This window comes from Phlebotomus papatasi, chromosome 3 (genome assembly GCF_024763615.1).
Source record: "Phlebotomus papatasi isolate M1 chromosome 3, Ppap_2.1, whole genome shotgun sequence".
Taxonomy (NCBI): domain Eukaryota; kingdom Metazoa; phylum Arthropoda; class Insecta; order Diptera; family Psychodidae; genus Phlebotomus; species Phlebotomus papatasi.
Window position 1 is genome coordinate 41,899,493 of NC_077224.1, and position 15,056 is coordinate 41,914,548.

At 33.8% G+C, this 15,056-nt stretch overlaps 3 protein-coding genes across 3 annotated transcripts in view; 1 reads left to right on the forward strand and 2 right to left on the reverse strand.

The window, feature by feature from the left end:
* Positions 1-2,805, reverse strand: part of LOC129805693 (rab3 GTPase-activating protein catalytic subunit) — a 159,053-nt gene extending 156,248 nt beyond the window's left edge. Inside the window, exon 1 of the mRNA XM_055853776.1 lies at positions 1,198-2,805. Coding sequence (XP_055709751.1) covers positions 1,198-2,684 — 1,487 coding nt within the window. The 5' untranslated portion in view covers positions 2,685-2,805. The remainder of the gene's footprint in view (positions 1-1,197) is intronic.
* The window catches only part of LOC129805707 (cell cycle checkpoint protein RAD17), a 197,637-nt gene that overhangs the window by 157,841 nt on the left and 24,740 nt on the right, over positions 1-15,056 (forward strand). The window lies entirely within an intron of this gene.
* On the reverse strand, positions 7,249-14,278 carry LOC129805725 (BTB/POZ domain-containing protein KCTD5). Its single transcript, XM_055853838.1, has 3 exons — positions 13,959-14,278; positions 13,337-13,588; positions 7,249-8,195 (listed from the first exon to the last, which is right to left on the reverse strand). The coding sequence occupies exons 1-3, from the start codon at positions 14,145-14,147 to the stop codon at positions 8,001-8,003; spliced, it is 636 nt and encodes a 211-aa protein (XP_055709813.1). The 5' UTR covers positions 14,148-14,278; the 3' UTR covers positions 7,249-8,000.

Genomic DNA, 15,056 nt, shown 5'->3' on the forward strand with positions numbered 1-15,056 from the left:
TAATTTTAAATGAAATTTGTTTTGAAGTTGAATTTAATTCAAGATTAATTTAAATTAATTTAAATTAAGGAATTTAAATTGATGGTGATTGAGTTTAAGTTTAATTTGAATTGAATTTGAATTTGATTTTTGAATTGAAGTTGAATTGAATTCGAATTCTACTTGAATTTAATTAGAATTTTATTGATGTCAAATTTAATTTGAATTTGAATTGAGCTTAAATTGAATTTGACTACTTCAGAATTAGTTTAAATGGAATTTAAATTGATGTTGATAGAATTTTAATTTAATTTGAATTAAATTTAATTTATTTACAAACCTAGGTTTTTAATTTCTCATGAGATTATATTTTTTTTTACACTCGTCGATGAATTAAATTGAATTAAGGTTATTTTTGAATATAAATTTTAGTCTGGAAAAACAAAAAAATAATTTTTGGGTTTTTGCGAGGAAATTTTATATATGCTTGTAAATTGAGTGATCCAATTAAAAGACCATTTAATCCAATTAGCGAAAAGGCGACCCAGTTAGTGCATGCTGACTTATTTCAGTATTATCATTATTTTATAAATTTTCTTTAATATTTTTGATAATTTTTTTTATATTATGTTTCTGAATGAAACAGTGAATAATTCTATGGATTTAGAAGAAGTAAAAAAAATCATCAGTCCAAAAACAAGCGTTTAAGTAGCACTCTTCGGAAAACGATCCAGTTACCCCACCTTACTATAAAACGTAAAATAGAAAATTGGCTATTTTATTTTTTCATCGCATCTCAGAAGAATTGAAAATTCACTCCTTTTAAATTGTGTCTAAGACCATTTTGCACATTTTTTTTTTCAAAAGACGTTCAAAATAGATTTTCCCAATTTCACAATGCAGTATTTGAAGCTAAGCAGCCTCATTTTTTTAAAAATTTAATTGTTTCACGTCAAAAGTTTTAGATCAGTGACCTACTGCACTCAAGTAGTCCTAGAATTTTAATAAAATTTGTCAATTGCCGCAACGATCGCAAGGCCTGCTTGAAATACAGTAGAAAAAAGCTAAAAATAGTTTTTCGCTTAGCATTATGTTCACTGCATTCGAAGTTATTTCAGTAACATTTAAATTGGGTATACTCTCCAATTAGAGTCTTATCCGAAAACTTGTTCAAGATATTTCATCAGATTGGAAGAAAATAGAGGAAAATTCACTTACCCAGGAATAGGAATGCACCTTTCGACGCGATATCTCATCTCCTGTGCAAACTCCATCCAGAGATGTGCAACAGCCTTTTTGCCTCCAAAGTACTCTTGGCACAGAGCTAGAAGGGCACTGAGACGATGCACGAGTGAATCCGGAGGAGCACTTTTGATCTTTAGCGGATCATAGGGTTCAATTTCTGGAATATTGTAGGGATGTTGTGAGTTCTCTTGAGCGTCCGGAAAGAGGTAGTAGAGCATCTTCATCAGGAGATCATCTCTGATTGGTCCACTGCTTTTCTGGTTGTCTTTTCGGCGACGAGACAACGTGGGCAGAACAGAAGAGAGACTGGGAATCTTTGATTCTGTCAAGACATCCAGAGGATTTACCCCGAAAGCTGCACCGGTCGACGTGATTGAATCTCCAAGGAGTTCTGATAAGGTCGTCATGACCTCGAGATTGTGGAGGTATTCCTTGAGAACTTCTGAGAGAAAGCATGCCGGAAGGGGCTGATAGCGAGCTCTGAGGGACCATTTGGGAGCCAGCAGAGGATCAAAATCTGAGTAAGTTTGAGAATCTATGACAACATTATCTGCCACATTTGGCCAAGTACAGTAGATGACCAGTTCATCGACAGGGTCACACATGGCACCAAAAGGCAGGACGGTAAATGGTTCCTGATCATCTTTTGGAGCTTGCTCGTCATCTTCGGGGAAATCAAAGGGATTTGTCGCGAAAGAATTGCTCCATTTCCCAAAACGAGTAGCACTTCCAAATTGATTGAGTCTGTAGCTGAGGCGAACACTGACAGACACTGGATCCTCATACTGTACCCCAATCTTCCCCTTGAACATGTCCAGGAGTCCAGAGAGATACTTGAACTGCGGTGGAGTTGTCTGGAGATGAACCACGTCGAAAGACAAGCGAGTGGACTGGAATTCACAGACTCCCAGGAAAATTGGATAGGTCTGACTCTTGTCAATCACCTCAATGAAAACGGGCACCTCACAATTGCTCTCAGCCACGGCAATGTGGACAGAACTGAGCAGTATCCGGATCTGACTCTCATTGTAAATTGGCTGTTTTGTGGATACCACAACAACAAAATCCCTCAAGCCATACCACCTCGCTATTGGATGCATACTCCCTTCCACTTCCTCATCCAGGATACTGTAATCATTGTCCAGGGACATGAGATCCATGAATGCCTGACATTGACGACTGCCCTCATCTTTTCCAACACTCTCATTCTTTCCCGAATCACCCAATTTTGCTGTGAATCTCACAATCTTCATCTCCACATCTGCAAAATTAATAATCTCCTGGCATGTTGTCCAGTCACAGAGAGACAGCTGATTCCTGGACAATTTCTCTCCCAGACACACAAAAGGAAGCTTCCATTCGTGGAATATTTCCTCGAGACGCGCAGTAAAAATTTCCCAATTGCTGGCTGTGGTAAAATCCTGCTGAAAAAACTCCAAGTCATCGATTTCCTCAGTCATTTTCACACAAATTTACAAAGATTCTGGCGAAAAATCTGTTTCACAAAAACAAAAACACACTTTCACTTGATTGTCCCTATAAAAAAATTGTCGACGGTGCAAATGTTCTGCGAACATGTCTACTGTGAATCCGGAGACATTTCTTGGAGGCAAAATATTTATTCAAGAAAATGTTGGCAGTAAATGGTAAAGAAAAAATGTTAGGAAGATTTCCTGTGACTTGTGCCCTAATAAAATCTCAATATAATGCTCCTGATTTAATTAAATCTTCAAAATCCTTATTTCTGCTGCAAAATTTCTGAATTTAATTCACAGACAGAAATACGTTACACTTCAAATATAGCCGAGACACTCTTTAAAGTTCCATCAGCGCCATCTGTAAGAATCCATTTCCATTTTATGCAGAAAATCAAAACCGCTAAAAAACCTTCAATTTTAACACTTTAAAACCCAATAAGGTAGCATTTTACTCCAATTTTTTTAATGTTTTACAGCAGGGAAATCTTACATGAGTATAATATCATTGTCTTTAAAAAATATTTTTTAAAGACAATGGGCTCTATTCTGCGAATAAAGATAAAGATAAAGATAAAGAAATAAAGATAAAGATAAAGATTTGGTATTCTACAAACAAGATTTCAAAATAATGCCCAACGCACAATAACTTTTGTTTTGTAAACATGTTTTTGACATTTCAATGAGAGTGAATGAAATAGAGATATAGTTATCTCGTTTTCTTTTATAGGAAATTTTGAAAACATATTTACAAACAAAAGTTATTGTGCGTTGAGCATAATGCTGTCAAATATCTTTATTTTTAGCTTGGATAAAAATATTTCAAGATTTGGTATTCTGCGCCCAAGAGATTTCAAGGTGATTCTAACCTCAATATTCTAGATTTCAAATGTGGTGTCGAGGTGCTTTGAAATCTCTATTTGCGTTTTGAAACTCGTTTGAAAAGCATTAAAGCCATGGAAAATCTTTTAATTTATTAGAAAATTTAAGGATGCAGAGGCAGTATAACGAGGGTAATACGCTAATACACTAGGAATACAATAAATACAACTTTATTTTTTTTATTTCAACAAAAAATACTTATATTCAGTCATACTTCGAAAAGATGTACTATTTCAGAAGAAGGTAAAATTTTGATAAAATTTTGATTTTGTTTTCTGAAACAGTAGACTCAGACTCTCTCTCAATCGGGAAAATATGGGGCAAAATGTCATCCGGTTTAGCGATAGAGTTGAGCGTCAAAGCCTTTGTAAATTCCACAAAAAGCGCTCAATTATAAAGAATCATGATAAAATAGGAAAAACTACAGCGAATTTGAGCAAATTAGCTTTATAATTTAACGTGAAAATTGTCAACAAAATTTGTCGCCCGATTGAAAAAGAGCCGATTGAGTGAGAGTCTACTGTAAAAAACTGAACTGAATTTATTCTCTAAATCTTATAGTACAACAAAGATTGTGGAAACTGCTCTCTCTTGGAGTTCGAGCAGTTAAAATCGTTGGTATTAGCGAGAAATGATCCTTTGTACCCTTATGTATCCATTTCTTATTTTTAGAAATTGTTAAAGGTAGGGTAAATTAAGCTAATTCAAAACCTGCCCCAAATGGAAATTTTTCGCTGCTCCAAATGGAAACATCATAAAGGAAAATATGGATAAATCTAAATGGAAACGATAAATACAGTACTAAATTATTATATTTATATATTTTCTATACAACAATTTCATTATTTAGTTAATTTTGCTCCAAATAAAGCAAAAATCCATTCATATTCACAAATTTTAATTTGTTAATTTTTTCAGAAAAATTAAAAGTTTACCTTTCCACCTTCGAATTTTTCGTCGATCGACCATGTTTTCCAATGAAAAACACAGTAAAGTGATTATTGTTTATTCATTTTGTTTAACATTTAATGTCACATTTCCGGCTAATTTTAGTTAAATTAAGTGATAATCTTCATTATTAACGATACGTGAAGTTTTTAAATGAAATAATTACCTATTTCGTAAACAAAAAGGGTTTTTCTGAAGTGTCTGCAAATGCTTTAATAGGAAACCTCGGAAATATGATTTTTTTGGAGAGATTTTCTTATTGTTTTAGATGGGAAAGGAGAAAATACCCAAAATACCAGGAATAAGAACAAATCCTGCACTCAAGAGCAACTCAACAAGGTTTTGGAAGCCTTTCGTCGCGGTTTCACTTACACAGTTTGTCTCCCATTAGAAACTTTCCCTTGTTTCCATTTGGATTAATATGGTTTCCAATGGAAGCATTTTACGCTCGCATATTTTTCTTGTATTTTAGAAGTTTTCGAATTATATCTAAAGAATTTTCACAAAACAGTAACTTTCTAGAAGAGTCTAGAAGCAAATTTATGTAATTCTCTTCAGAAAAAATATGAATTTAATATGTTTAATCTTCTGTCAAAGTTAAAGCGTCTGGAAATGGTTTTGAATTAGGACATTTACCCTAGGGCTCGCCAAGGAGTTCCCAAGCTTTTCTCATTCAATCATCTCACTTTCTCTTCTTTATGCCTGGCGTTCCGTTTTAATTTGAATGAGTCCGGCTAGACTTTTTCTAAGAACGTCCAGTTTGCTTTTTTTTATGATTGGAAGCTTCAGGTTTAGGATCTAGAGGAATTTCCTCGACTAGAACCTCATACGTTTTATAACACAGTGATCATTCTTTTTCCATCTAATGACAATGACAGTGATGAACCGGATGAACCGGTAGCTGAGAGTTATCTGGGTTCTCTATGACTGACTTGAAGTTGAAGGGATCCCTTGCATCTCAGTATGTAGTAGTTAGTCAAAATTTTAATTTTTGACTTGTTTTGCTGCCAGATGTTTCCTAATTCTTAAACCGGTAAATCCATCTAAGAAATTTTTTGAAAAATGCACTCATAAATCTACATTAAAAACAATTGAACATGAAATTCGGGGTTTCTGTACCTTAATCCAATCGTCTAAAATTTATAAAACATTCCCTCTGATTTCTTGGTGTTCAATCAATTTCAAGCTCTTTTTGTTCCGAAAATATTTTTTTCTCAAAGTAACCTAAGAAGTGTATGAAAAGTGAAATTATTTCCAGGACTTTTGCGCTTAAAGATGTCAATTTTTTAAGCTATTTCATACCACCCGAAAGATTTACCTCGTCCACCACAATTTTAAAAGAAAATTTCCATTCATTGTCGTGAAAATTAACTAGAAAAAATATCTCCTAAATTCCATATCTGCCTATATCTGCCAAAATGACAAGGCATAAGTGACAGTTTGGATATTGAAATCTTTATTTGCGTTTCTTCGACTTTTTATCCAAGATCGCAGAATGCCAAATCTTTATTTTGAAACTTTATCTTTATTCGCAGAATAGAGTCCATAATATTTCTAAAAAACTAAAAATCGGGCGCAAAATACCAATTTGACGTAAAATGCCAGTCGCAATTTTCATACATATTTTAGGTTACGTTCGTACCAGATTCGAATTAATTTTCTGTTTTTTGTAGTGGAAAATTAATTCGAATCTGGTCTAATATGGCATTTAATGCTTATATGAAAGAAGAATTATAAAAATTATAAAGATATTTTATACGAAAATGAAGAAAATAAATTTTCAAAACACTAGAAAGCTTTGTTATGCCCAACGTACAATAACTTCTGCTTAGTAAACATGTTTTTGATATTTCAATGAGAATGAGTGAGACCTAGATCTAGTCATCTCGCTCATTCTCATAGGAAATTTTGAAAACACATTTACAAACAAAAGTTATTGTGCGTTGAGCATTATGCCCAATGCACAATAACTTTTGTTTAGTAAACATGTTTTTGACATTTCAATGAGTGAGTGAGATCTAGATCTAGTCATCTCGCTCTTTCTCATAGGAAATTTTGCAAACATGTTTACAAACAAAAGTTATTGTGCGTTGGGCATTAGTCTTATGACCAACGCACAATAACTTTTGTTTGTAAACATGTTTTCAAAATTTCCTACGAGAGAGAGCGAGATGACTAGATCTCTGTTTCATTCACTCTCATTGAAATGTCAAAAACATGTTTACAAAACAAAGATTATTGTGCGTTAAGCATTATGCCCAGTGCACAATAATTTTTGTTTGTAAACATATTTCCAAAATTTTCTATTAGAGTGAATGAAATGTAAATCTAGTCATCTGGCTCACTCTCATAGAAAATTTCTAAAACATGTTTACAAAATAAAAATTATTGTGCGCTGAGCATTATGACCAACGCACAATAGCTTTTGTTTGTAAACATGTTTTCAAAATTTCCTACGAGAGAGAGCGAGATGACTAGTTCTCAGTTTCACTCACTCTTATTAAAATGTCAAGAACATATTTACAAAACAAAATTTATTGTGCGTTGAACATTATTTAAAAAAAAAACAATATTGAAAATACGTATTTTACCTATAAAAAATCGACTTGGCATTTTATGCCATTCTGGGTTTTAACGTGATTTTTTGCACCGGATTTTAAAGGGGTAATAAAAAAATTGTTAAATTTATTAAAAATTCAATAAAAATAAAAAACGCATATAATGTATTCTCATTTCATTTTATTTGTAATATTCTCATTTTTTCTATTGTAACGTTACATTTTTTTATTTTTACAAAATCGATTTTCTTCAAAAAAAAATAATAATAATAATAAAACAATACAAACTTATCCATTTTTCTAGTTTTGCTTCGCGATCTATATAAATAAGGGTGTTTGGCAGAATAAGACTGTTTTTTTCTGTACCAAGTTTTTTTTTTTTTAATCTATTTCTCATTCATTTATTTTATCCTTTCGGTGCATTGCATTTTAGGTGGATATTATTCATCTATCAATACAACGGTTTTCTTATTCTTTCTTCCGTACCTACCTGGCTAAAATTATTTTAAAATTATACATCTCTTGTATATTACTTAAAAGTTATGTTCTTGTGGGTTTCTCTACGAGATGGTCTAGTATCTCAGACAAGAAATAAAAAGAAGTTATCAATTGCAAATGGTCTTAAAAATGCTACCAAAAAGTTTTTTCCGTGTCTAATGCATTTCGTTTTTGTTTTCTCTTTATCAACATTACAAATGGACAGAATTTTGCCCTTTCAAAAAAACGGAAAAGTACAAAATTATCCAACTAACTTGGAGTTTATACTGCTCCTGTATTTGCCATTCCCATAATGCAATCTCCGACGTCCTCCTTGGCAAGACAATGTTGAATATGTTGCAGAGGTTCTGTTGTTCTTCTTTTTTTTTTAAACTTGTTTTGTGCTTTGCACAGACCGAGAGAGAGAATTAGAGTATTACATTCGAGAGCCTTTCTGCTGTAGCACTTTTGCCCGATCATTGGACTCTTGCTCCCGTCCAACTAGCGGAGTTAAGCACTCCTTGGAGACAACACAGAGAAATTCGGCATTCTCCTCAGAGCCATAGTTGTACTGAGTTCCGATGTTCACCAATTGCTCAAAACGCCATCCGTCTGACATCGTAGACACAAGCTTCAAGTAATAAAAAAGAAACAGCTATAAGCCTATTTGAGCTTATTGTAGATATACATAATGTTCTTAATGTGGACAAACTCAGGATGCCCTGTAAAATGTATTTTGAATTTGAACTGAAATTGAAGATGTCAAAAATTTCAATCAATTGGGGACAAAAATTACTTATCGGTTCATAACCGATTCATTACCGGTTCACAACCGATTTGAACCGATTTATAAATCACCCACAACAAAAACAATGCCTGAAATACTTTAGCAGTAATATAGGGGAAGTGTTCCAAATTTCGACCAGCTTCTAATTTCGGCCACTTTGAGTGTAATTTCGGCCATGGAAATAAATTAAATAAAAATTATGTATGTAATCTTCGAATAGTCAATGAATTCATTTTGCTTTTAAATATTTATTCATTTTAAGATGTATTAACACAAAAATCGTTTAATTTTAGGTTTAATTTGAATTGAAATCGCGTTATAAAAACTCAGTGTGGAAAGAGTCTTACAGAAAATGTGACAGATTGATTGTGTTTCTACCAGTCTTGTGATTTGTGGTGAAGTGCAGAAGGTTTTTTTCGGTATTTTTCATGAAAATTGATTAGTTTTCGTTAACCCTTTAAGGACGATTGGAACACCGGTGTCCCATAGAAGAAATTATTTTTCCTGACAATTTACGGATACTTATTTCTAATATTTATACATAATCATAAAGTAGAAGGATATAGAAATCTAGTATATTTTTTGCAAATCTCTAGCTATTAGGTATATATTAAATATTTAAGCTCAAAAATGTAGAATTTTCAAGTTCTCGAATTGGTCAATGAATTTTGGATTTTTTTTATATTTACAATTTTTTTTTAAGCAAAACCCTTTCAGATCTATAAACTACAATAACTGCACATAATATTTTTATTCATTGTGAAAATTATCATGAATTGGTATTTTCAGGAAAGCTTCTTGAATTTCATGGGACATATATGTTCCAATCGTCCATAGAGGTAAAAAACACCGAATCCGTCTCTGTTGGATTTTCCAAGGCTTGAGGTTGGAATATCTCTTTGTTTTGCTTATTTGTGCATAAAATATTCAATTATTTGTAAAAAACTTGTGTGATTATATCAAGTTCCTCAGTGTAATATTGGTTAGAAAAGGTAATATTTCAATAATTTATGAAATAGTTCTACGTAAACATTATAATTCTTATGTATTTATCTTCTAGATAACTTCTCAAAGGAAAAAGATTTTTGCCATCAACCAGCATGGAGTATTCCACATTTTATGTCCGGAAAACAGCGATAATGAGGACAATATTGTCCGAGATGAGAAAGATATAACATTTTTGGAACAAGACGGTGATGAAGTAGACTGTGAAGTCCCCGTACAGAATGCTTCACTGCTGAAACAACCTTCGGCTCCAGCGGAATGTCTATTTGCGTGTGAAGCTCAACATTTCTGAGGTTCCTACGAAAACCCGAAGGATTCGCGATAGTGTGGCTCATGCAATGAAGAATGAGAAGAAGACTGAACCACGCCTGAGGTGGTCGAAAGATTTCACACTAATTGAGCACGAGAAATCTACGTATCCTTCCGGAGTTGTGAAGCATAAGTTCCAAGATATAGAATTAACGCCTTAGAGCATTTTTCTAGCAACTATTTGCTTCTCAGATCTTTCTGCGTTAATCCTGGAACAGATGTAAATATACACCAAACGGAAGGGCATTCCCTTTGTCATGGAATCATTTTCGCGACTACTGGTCCATTTCTCCTAACATGGGCGTTCCACGTTCCTTTCATTGCATCCACCATGACTAGGCACAGATTTGAAAGCATTAGAAGTGCTATCCATTTCCCGCAAGAGCCCACAAACTAAAGAAAGGCGTAGATGCACATTGTGCTATCTTAGAAAAAAGAAAATAGGACCAGCTGAATTTGTGAGGAATGCAAAATTTATCTGTGTGTTATTAGTACTCGAAACTGTTTGGAGTTTGGAAGACTACAATAAAAATATGAAATTATGTAAAAAATGTGATTGGAGTTTTATTTGTTTTAGTTGAGATTCTTTACAATCTAGGAAATACTAAAATTTTTGTTTATCAGTTTTCTCATACTTGTCCGAGGCCAAAAATTAGAGGTATATACGATATATATTTTTTTCCTTTGGAATTAAACCTTTCATCGCCTGATTTTTAAACTTGTACTTCAATGGTCATTTTCACAATCGATAACATTTTCAATAAATTGTTTATTTCGTTTACCTCACGAAAATAATAAAGCAAAAGAGTAATTTAACCACCCGGAAAATTTTGTGTGTTTTTTTACCTTTATGGACGATTGGAACATATATGTCACATAGTTTTCCAAGACTCCTAGGTGCTGGAAAATTTTTTTTAACCACGAATTGCTTATTTAGGGCAAAACATGAAAGGAAACTTGATTTCATTGAATTTCGTTCAGCGGATATCCTCTCGTCCTTAAAGGGTTAAAGACTGTTTCTGTTTATGTTAATAGTGAATCAATCTTTAAATTTCGGGTAAAATTTCCCAGCTGGATCCTGTATTTCGCGTAAAAAAGTATATACTTTGTGAGCGTCTCTCCGGCGAGGTAGTGTTGCCTATTCCGGCAACATCTTTTGCTTTCCTAAATTTCTTGTTCATTTTATGTTTTTTTTTTTTTCAATTTCTGAGTTCTACAATGTCCAGAGAAAAAACCATCGCTTCTATGAAAAAGATGATGTGAAAAAGTCATTGGAAGAGTTCAGGAAGGTCAAATTGCTACGGGAATCTGCGCGTAAATTTGAGATGCTACTCTTCAGGTCTTCAGGACAAATTACACGTTAGATCTCAGGGCTCGTGGGTCATATAAACGTATTAAACTAAATATTAAACTCGTTCCGTTTGACGTTTTGAAATTTTCTATCCGTTGCGTTACAAAAGGTGACCAGAAAAAAGGTGGCCGGAATTTCACTCAAAGTGGCCGGAATACTACCCAAAGCAATGTCTATATTTTTATTAATTTTTCAATATTTTAGGAAGTGATTTGAAGAAAACAAAGATGATAAACTAGTTTTCAAGGTTTTCAACTAGTTTTCACAACCCTCCCGAAAAGGAAGTAACAAAAAATATCAATATGAATTAGAAATATTGCATTTCAAACTTAGGATTTCGGTGCTTATATGCAACTATGCCGAAATTTGGCACACTAACCTAAATCGTTTAATTTTTTTCTTATCTTCGTGACTCGGAGTGGATATTCAGAGGAAAATTAGAATACTCCCGTAAAATCATTGCTCTACCTGCCGATTTTACTCTGAGATTTTTTGAATTGTAACGGTATATTCTATTACATTTTGAAAAATTCTGTAGATTTTCGGCAGAATTTCCGCATAGGAAATCTGCATAGTCTCCATTGTCTCAACAAAAATATTGTTGATTTATCAAGAAACTGCAGCAGTTACAAAGAAAATGGTATGCTCTGTTTAACAAGCATTTCCGATTAAACATTTTAGATGAGTAAAAAGATTCAAGACAAAAATACTAATTTCTGAAAAATCGCCCATGGAATGGTACAAAAACACGAAATTTAGGTCGACACTCTGCTTAAAGTTTTCACTTCACTATTCTCTACTTATAACACGGCGTCGCAGAATTCTTTATTTTATATAAACACTGTGATATCACCAAGAATAACTCTATTGAATTTTGCAAACAAAAATGAAAAATATTCCATCTTTTCTGACACAGCTGTCTGGAAAGTCTGGAATGTAGAAAAATCTACAGAAAATCGGCAAAATATCTACAGGAATTCGTCAGAATATGCACCAGGATTCGTCAGAAAATCTGCAAAAATTTCTGACGAATTTTGTCCCAAGCCCAAAGAAAATTCGTAGGAATATCTACAGATTTTCAGCAGAGATGTAGATATTTTCTGCGAAAATCTGGAAGATATCTGACGAAATTATTTGACGGGGCTCTAATAAAAACAACATTTTGCCTTTTTAGAATCAATAAATTTCTAGAGTAAGTGTGCCAAATTTCGGCATAGTTGCATGCAAGCGCTAAAGTCTCAAGTTTAAAATGTAATATTTTTTTATTACAAATTGATTTTTGTATTCCTTCTTCTTAAGGAGTGTTGTTTGGAATCTTGTAGACAGTTTAGCGTCTTTATTTGCTCTAAAATCATTCTTAATACATTTTAAAATGAATAAAAATATAGACATAGCTTTGGTGGCCTATTTCGGCCAGATTCATTCTCATAGATTTTTGCCTTTCGGGAATTCTCCCAAAGCGTTTTTTCGTCATCTCGTTTGTCGTAGCTACATTTTTTGTTATTTTTTGCATTGTATAATCTCAAGAGTATATAAAAACTAAAAATTCATGGAAATTTGAGGAGCACAAAAGGTGGCCGAAATTGCAAGCTGGCCGGAATTTGGCACATTTACCCTAATTTAACAAACCTAATTTAACAATTTTCTGATTTGCCAGGATTAGATTATATTTAGATTTCACTTTATTTCATGCCTTTTAGATCTACAGTTTTTTTTAAGACTGTATTTAATACAATTTTTAATTTACCAGGAATCCAATTAATTCCTGAGCTAAGACATTTTTAGGCAAAAAACGGGAAATCGGCTCGCGTTACAGTCCGGTAAGAAATAGTCCACTAATAAATTCGTATTTTTTTTGGTTTGTTCGTAAAATTATCAATCACGAAAAAGTTTTGTTCTTTTTACAAACGTTTATTCGAATAATTAACAAAAGTGTTCGTTATTGTATTTCGATCAAATATTAGCAAAAGACGGTTTACAATTTTTGGAAAGATGAATCGTTCTAATAATTTCAAAAATTGAAAAATTCCGTGTCTAAATATTTGAATAAATTCACGAGGAATAAGGCACAAGGCTCAATTAATTCAGCTTTACCGGGATAGGGCTCAAATGAAGCTCTTTAAAGGGCTACTTCAGAAGGGAATAAGGGCTTTACAGACCTGAGGATTTGCCGAGACGGCTTAGCGTAATTATATATTCGAAATAATGATTAAACTTCATTTTCATCAGTTTCCACTAAGTCGTCTCTCGGCTTAAGTCGTAAGTGTGTCTAGGACATAAGGGCGTTAAGTTTAAGGGTTCACTATTAGGGAGCTCTTACCTGAGTGAGTTCGTTCTCCTGGCACTGGAGAACTCTGTAGACTTTCTTCTTATCTAAGGCAGGCCTCGTGTCTCTACTCGAGATACTCTCCCGCAGGAGAGTTATCAAATGGGTCACATTGTAGAATTCTGCCTCCTCGAGCACACCCTCCTCGGAGAGGCCGTCTAAGACGAGCTTCCCGTGACGCAAGTAATTGAGCACGGGGGCAAAGTACCTTGGATCTCTGTCAATGAGATATGCACCGTTCTCATCCTGAAACCAAGATAGATGATTATTGTACAAGGATTTGGCAAGTCATCTCCGGAATTGGATTTTTGGGATTGAGCCAACAAAAAACAATCTTCAACCCTTGGAAATCCCAGAGAAATGTTCCAAATGCAATTCCGTTCAAAAAAGAAAATCTGCCAGTATGCATCGAAATTCCAGTTCGTATTTCTAATAAAAAAGGGCTATAAATAGAATCACAAGTACTGTGAGGTCTTCGGGGGTGTTCTGCCTCCAATCGTGCGAGCCTTTGTTTGCAGAATGACACTGAAAGTGCTTCATAAATTGCACTTTTCTGGCACCTTGCCATAACACTTGGACCATGGTGTGGGTGAAAATATCTACAGAATAGACTCACCTTATCAGAGATCAAATCGCTGTCCTCCTGGATGAGTCTGGAGAGGAAGGAGCTGGGATCTCGTGAGAGGGTTGTTTTGGTGGTCAGAAAGTACGTTCCCCCTACATTTAACTTCACCCATTGATTCCCGGAATGATTTTCCATTAAATTTGGACTTTTCTTAGGATTGAGATTTATCGTGGCCATCATCTGAGAGCATCAAACAACCAAATAATCACAAAAACACCAGTTTTTTGCACCACAACCAATTTTTTCCCGTGAGATATTTTTTTCCCAAACGCCAAACGTGCCAGAGACTTTCGCACAATTTTCCGCTAGACGGCGATAGAGACATGAGTGGGTTAAATATTACACAAAACCCCGTGTAAAAAATGTAATAAATGATAAGAAGTATTTTATGGATTTTCAATTTGTTTTATTTACATTCAGAATTAAATAAGTATTTTATTTTTGAAAAAAAATAAGAATAGTGCAAGCTGCAAATAAGCTTGTTTACTACAATTTTTTTATGCACAATTCGTGCATTGTAATATGTAATTTGACATTTAAAGTAAGCCCCGCCCATTGCTTACTCATTTGATGTTACAGTGACGTACAGTAGTTACAGTAGACTCTCGCAAATTCGGCTCTTTTAAGATCGGGCTACTTTTTAATTCGGGCAGCGGTTACATTTGAAAAAAGTTTGTTGTCATTTTTTTCAAGTTGGATTATGATTATCAAATGAATCAAAATATGCTCAAATTTGGCATGGTTTTTTGTCTTAGTTTTGATGTTATTTTGCATTATTGAGGGATTTTCATACAATTTACGTTACATATGAGTGTGTAAACTCAATATCTATCTATATGCACATCAATAAAAAATAGTTGCATTTCAAAAAGTTTGGCGCCCGAATTTCTGTCTAAATCGGCTGACATTTCGGTCCCATATGCCCGAATTTGAGAGAGTCTACTGTATTAAGTTTACTTTAAATAAAAAAGCTCAAAGTATACTATCTGATATTAGGGTAACATACAGTAGGCTTTCTCTGAAATGGGCATTTGGGGCGAAATGTCATCCGGTTTATCGATAGATTTGGGCGTCAAAGCCTTTGTAAAC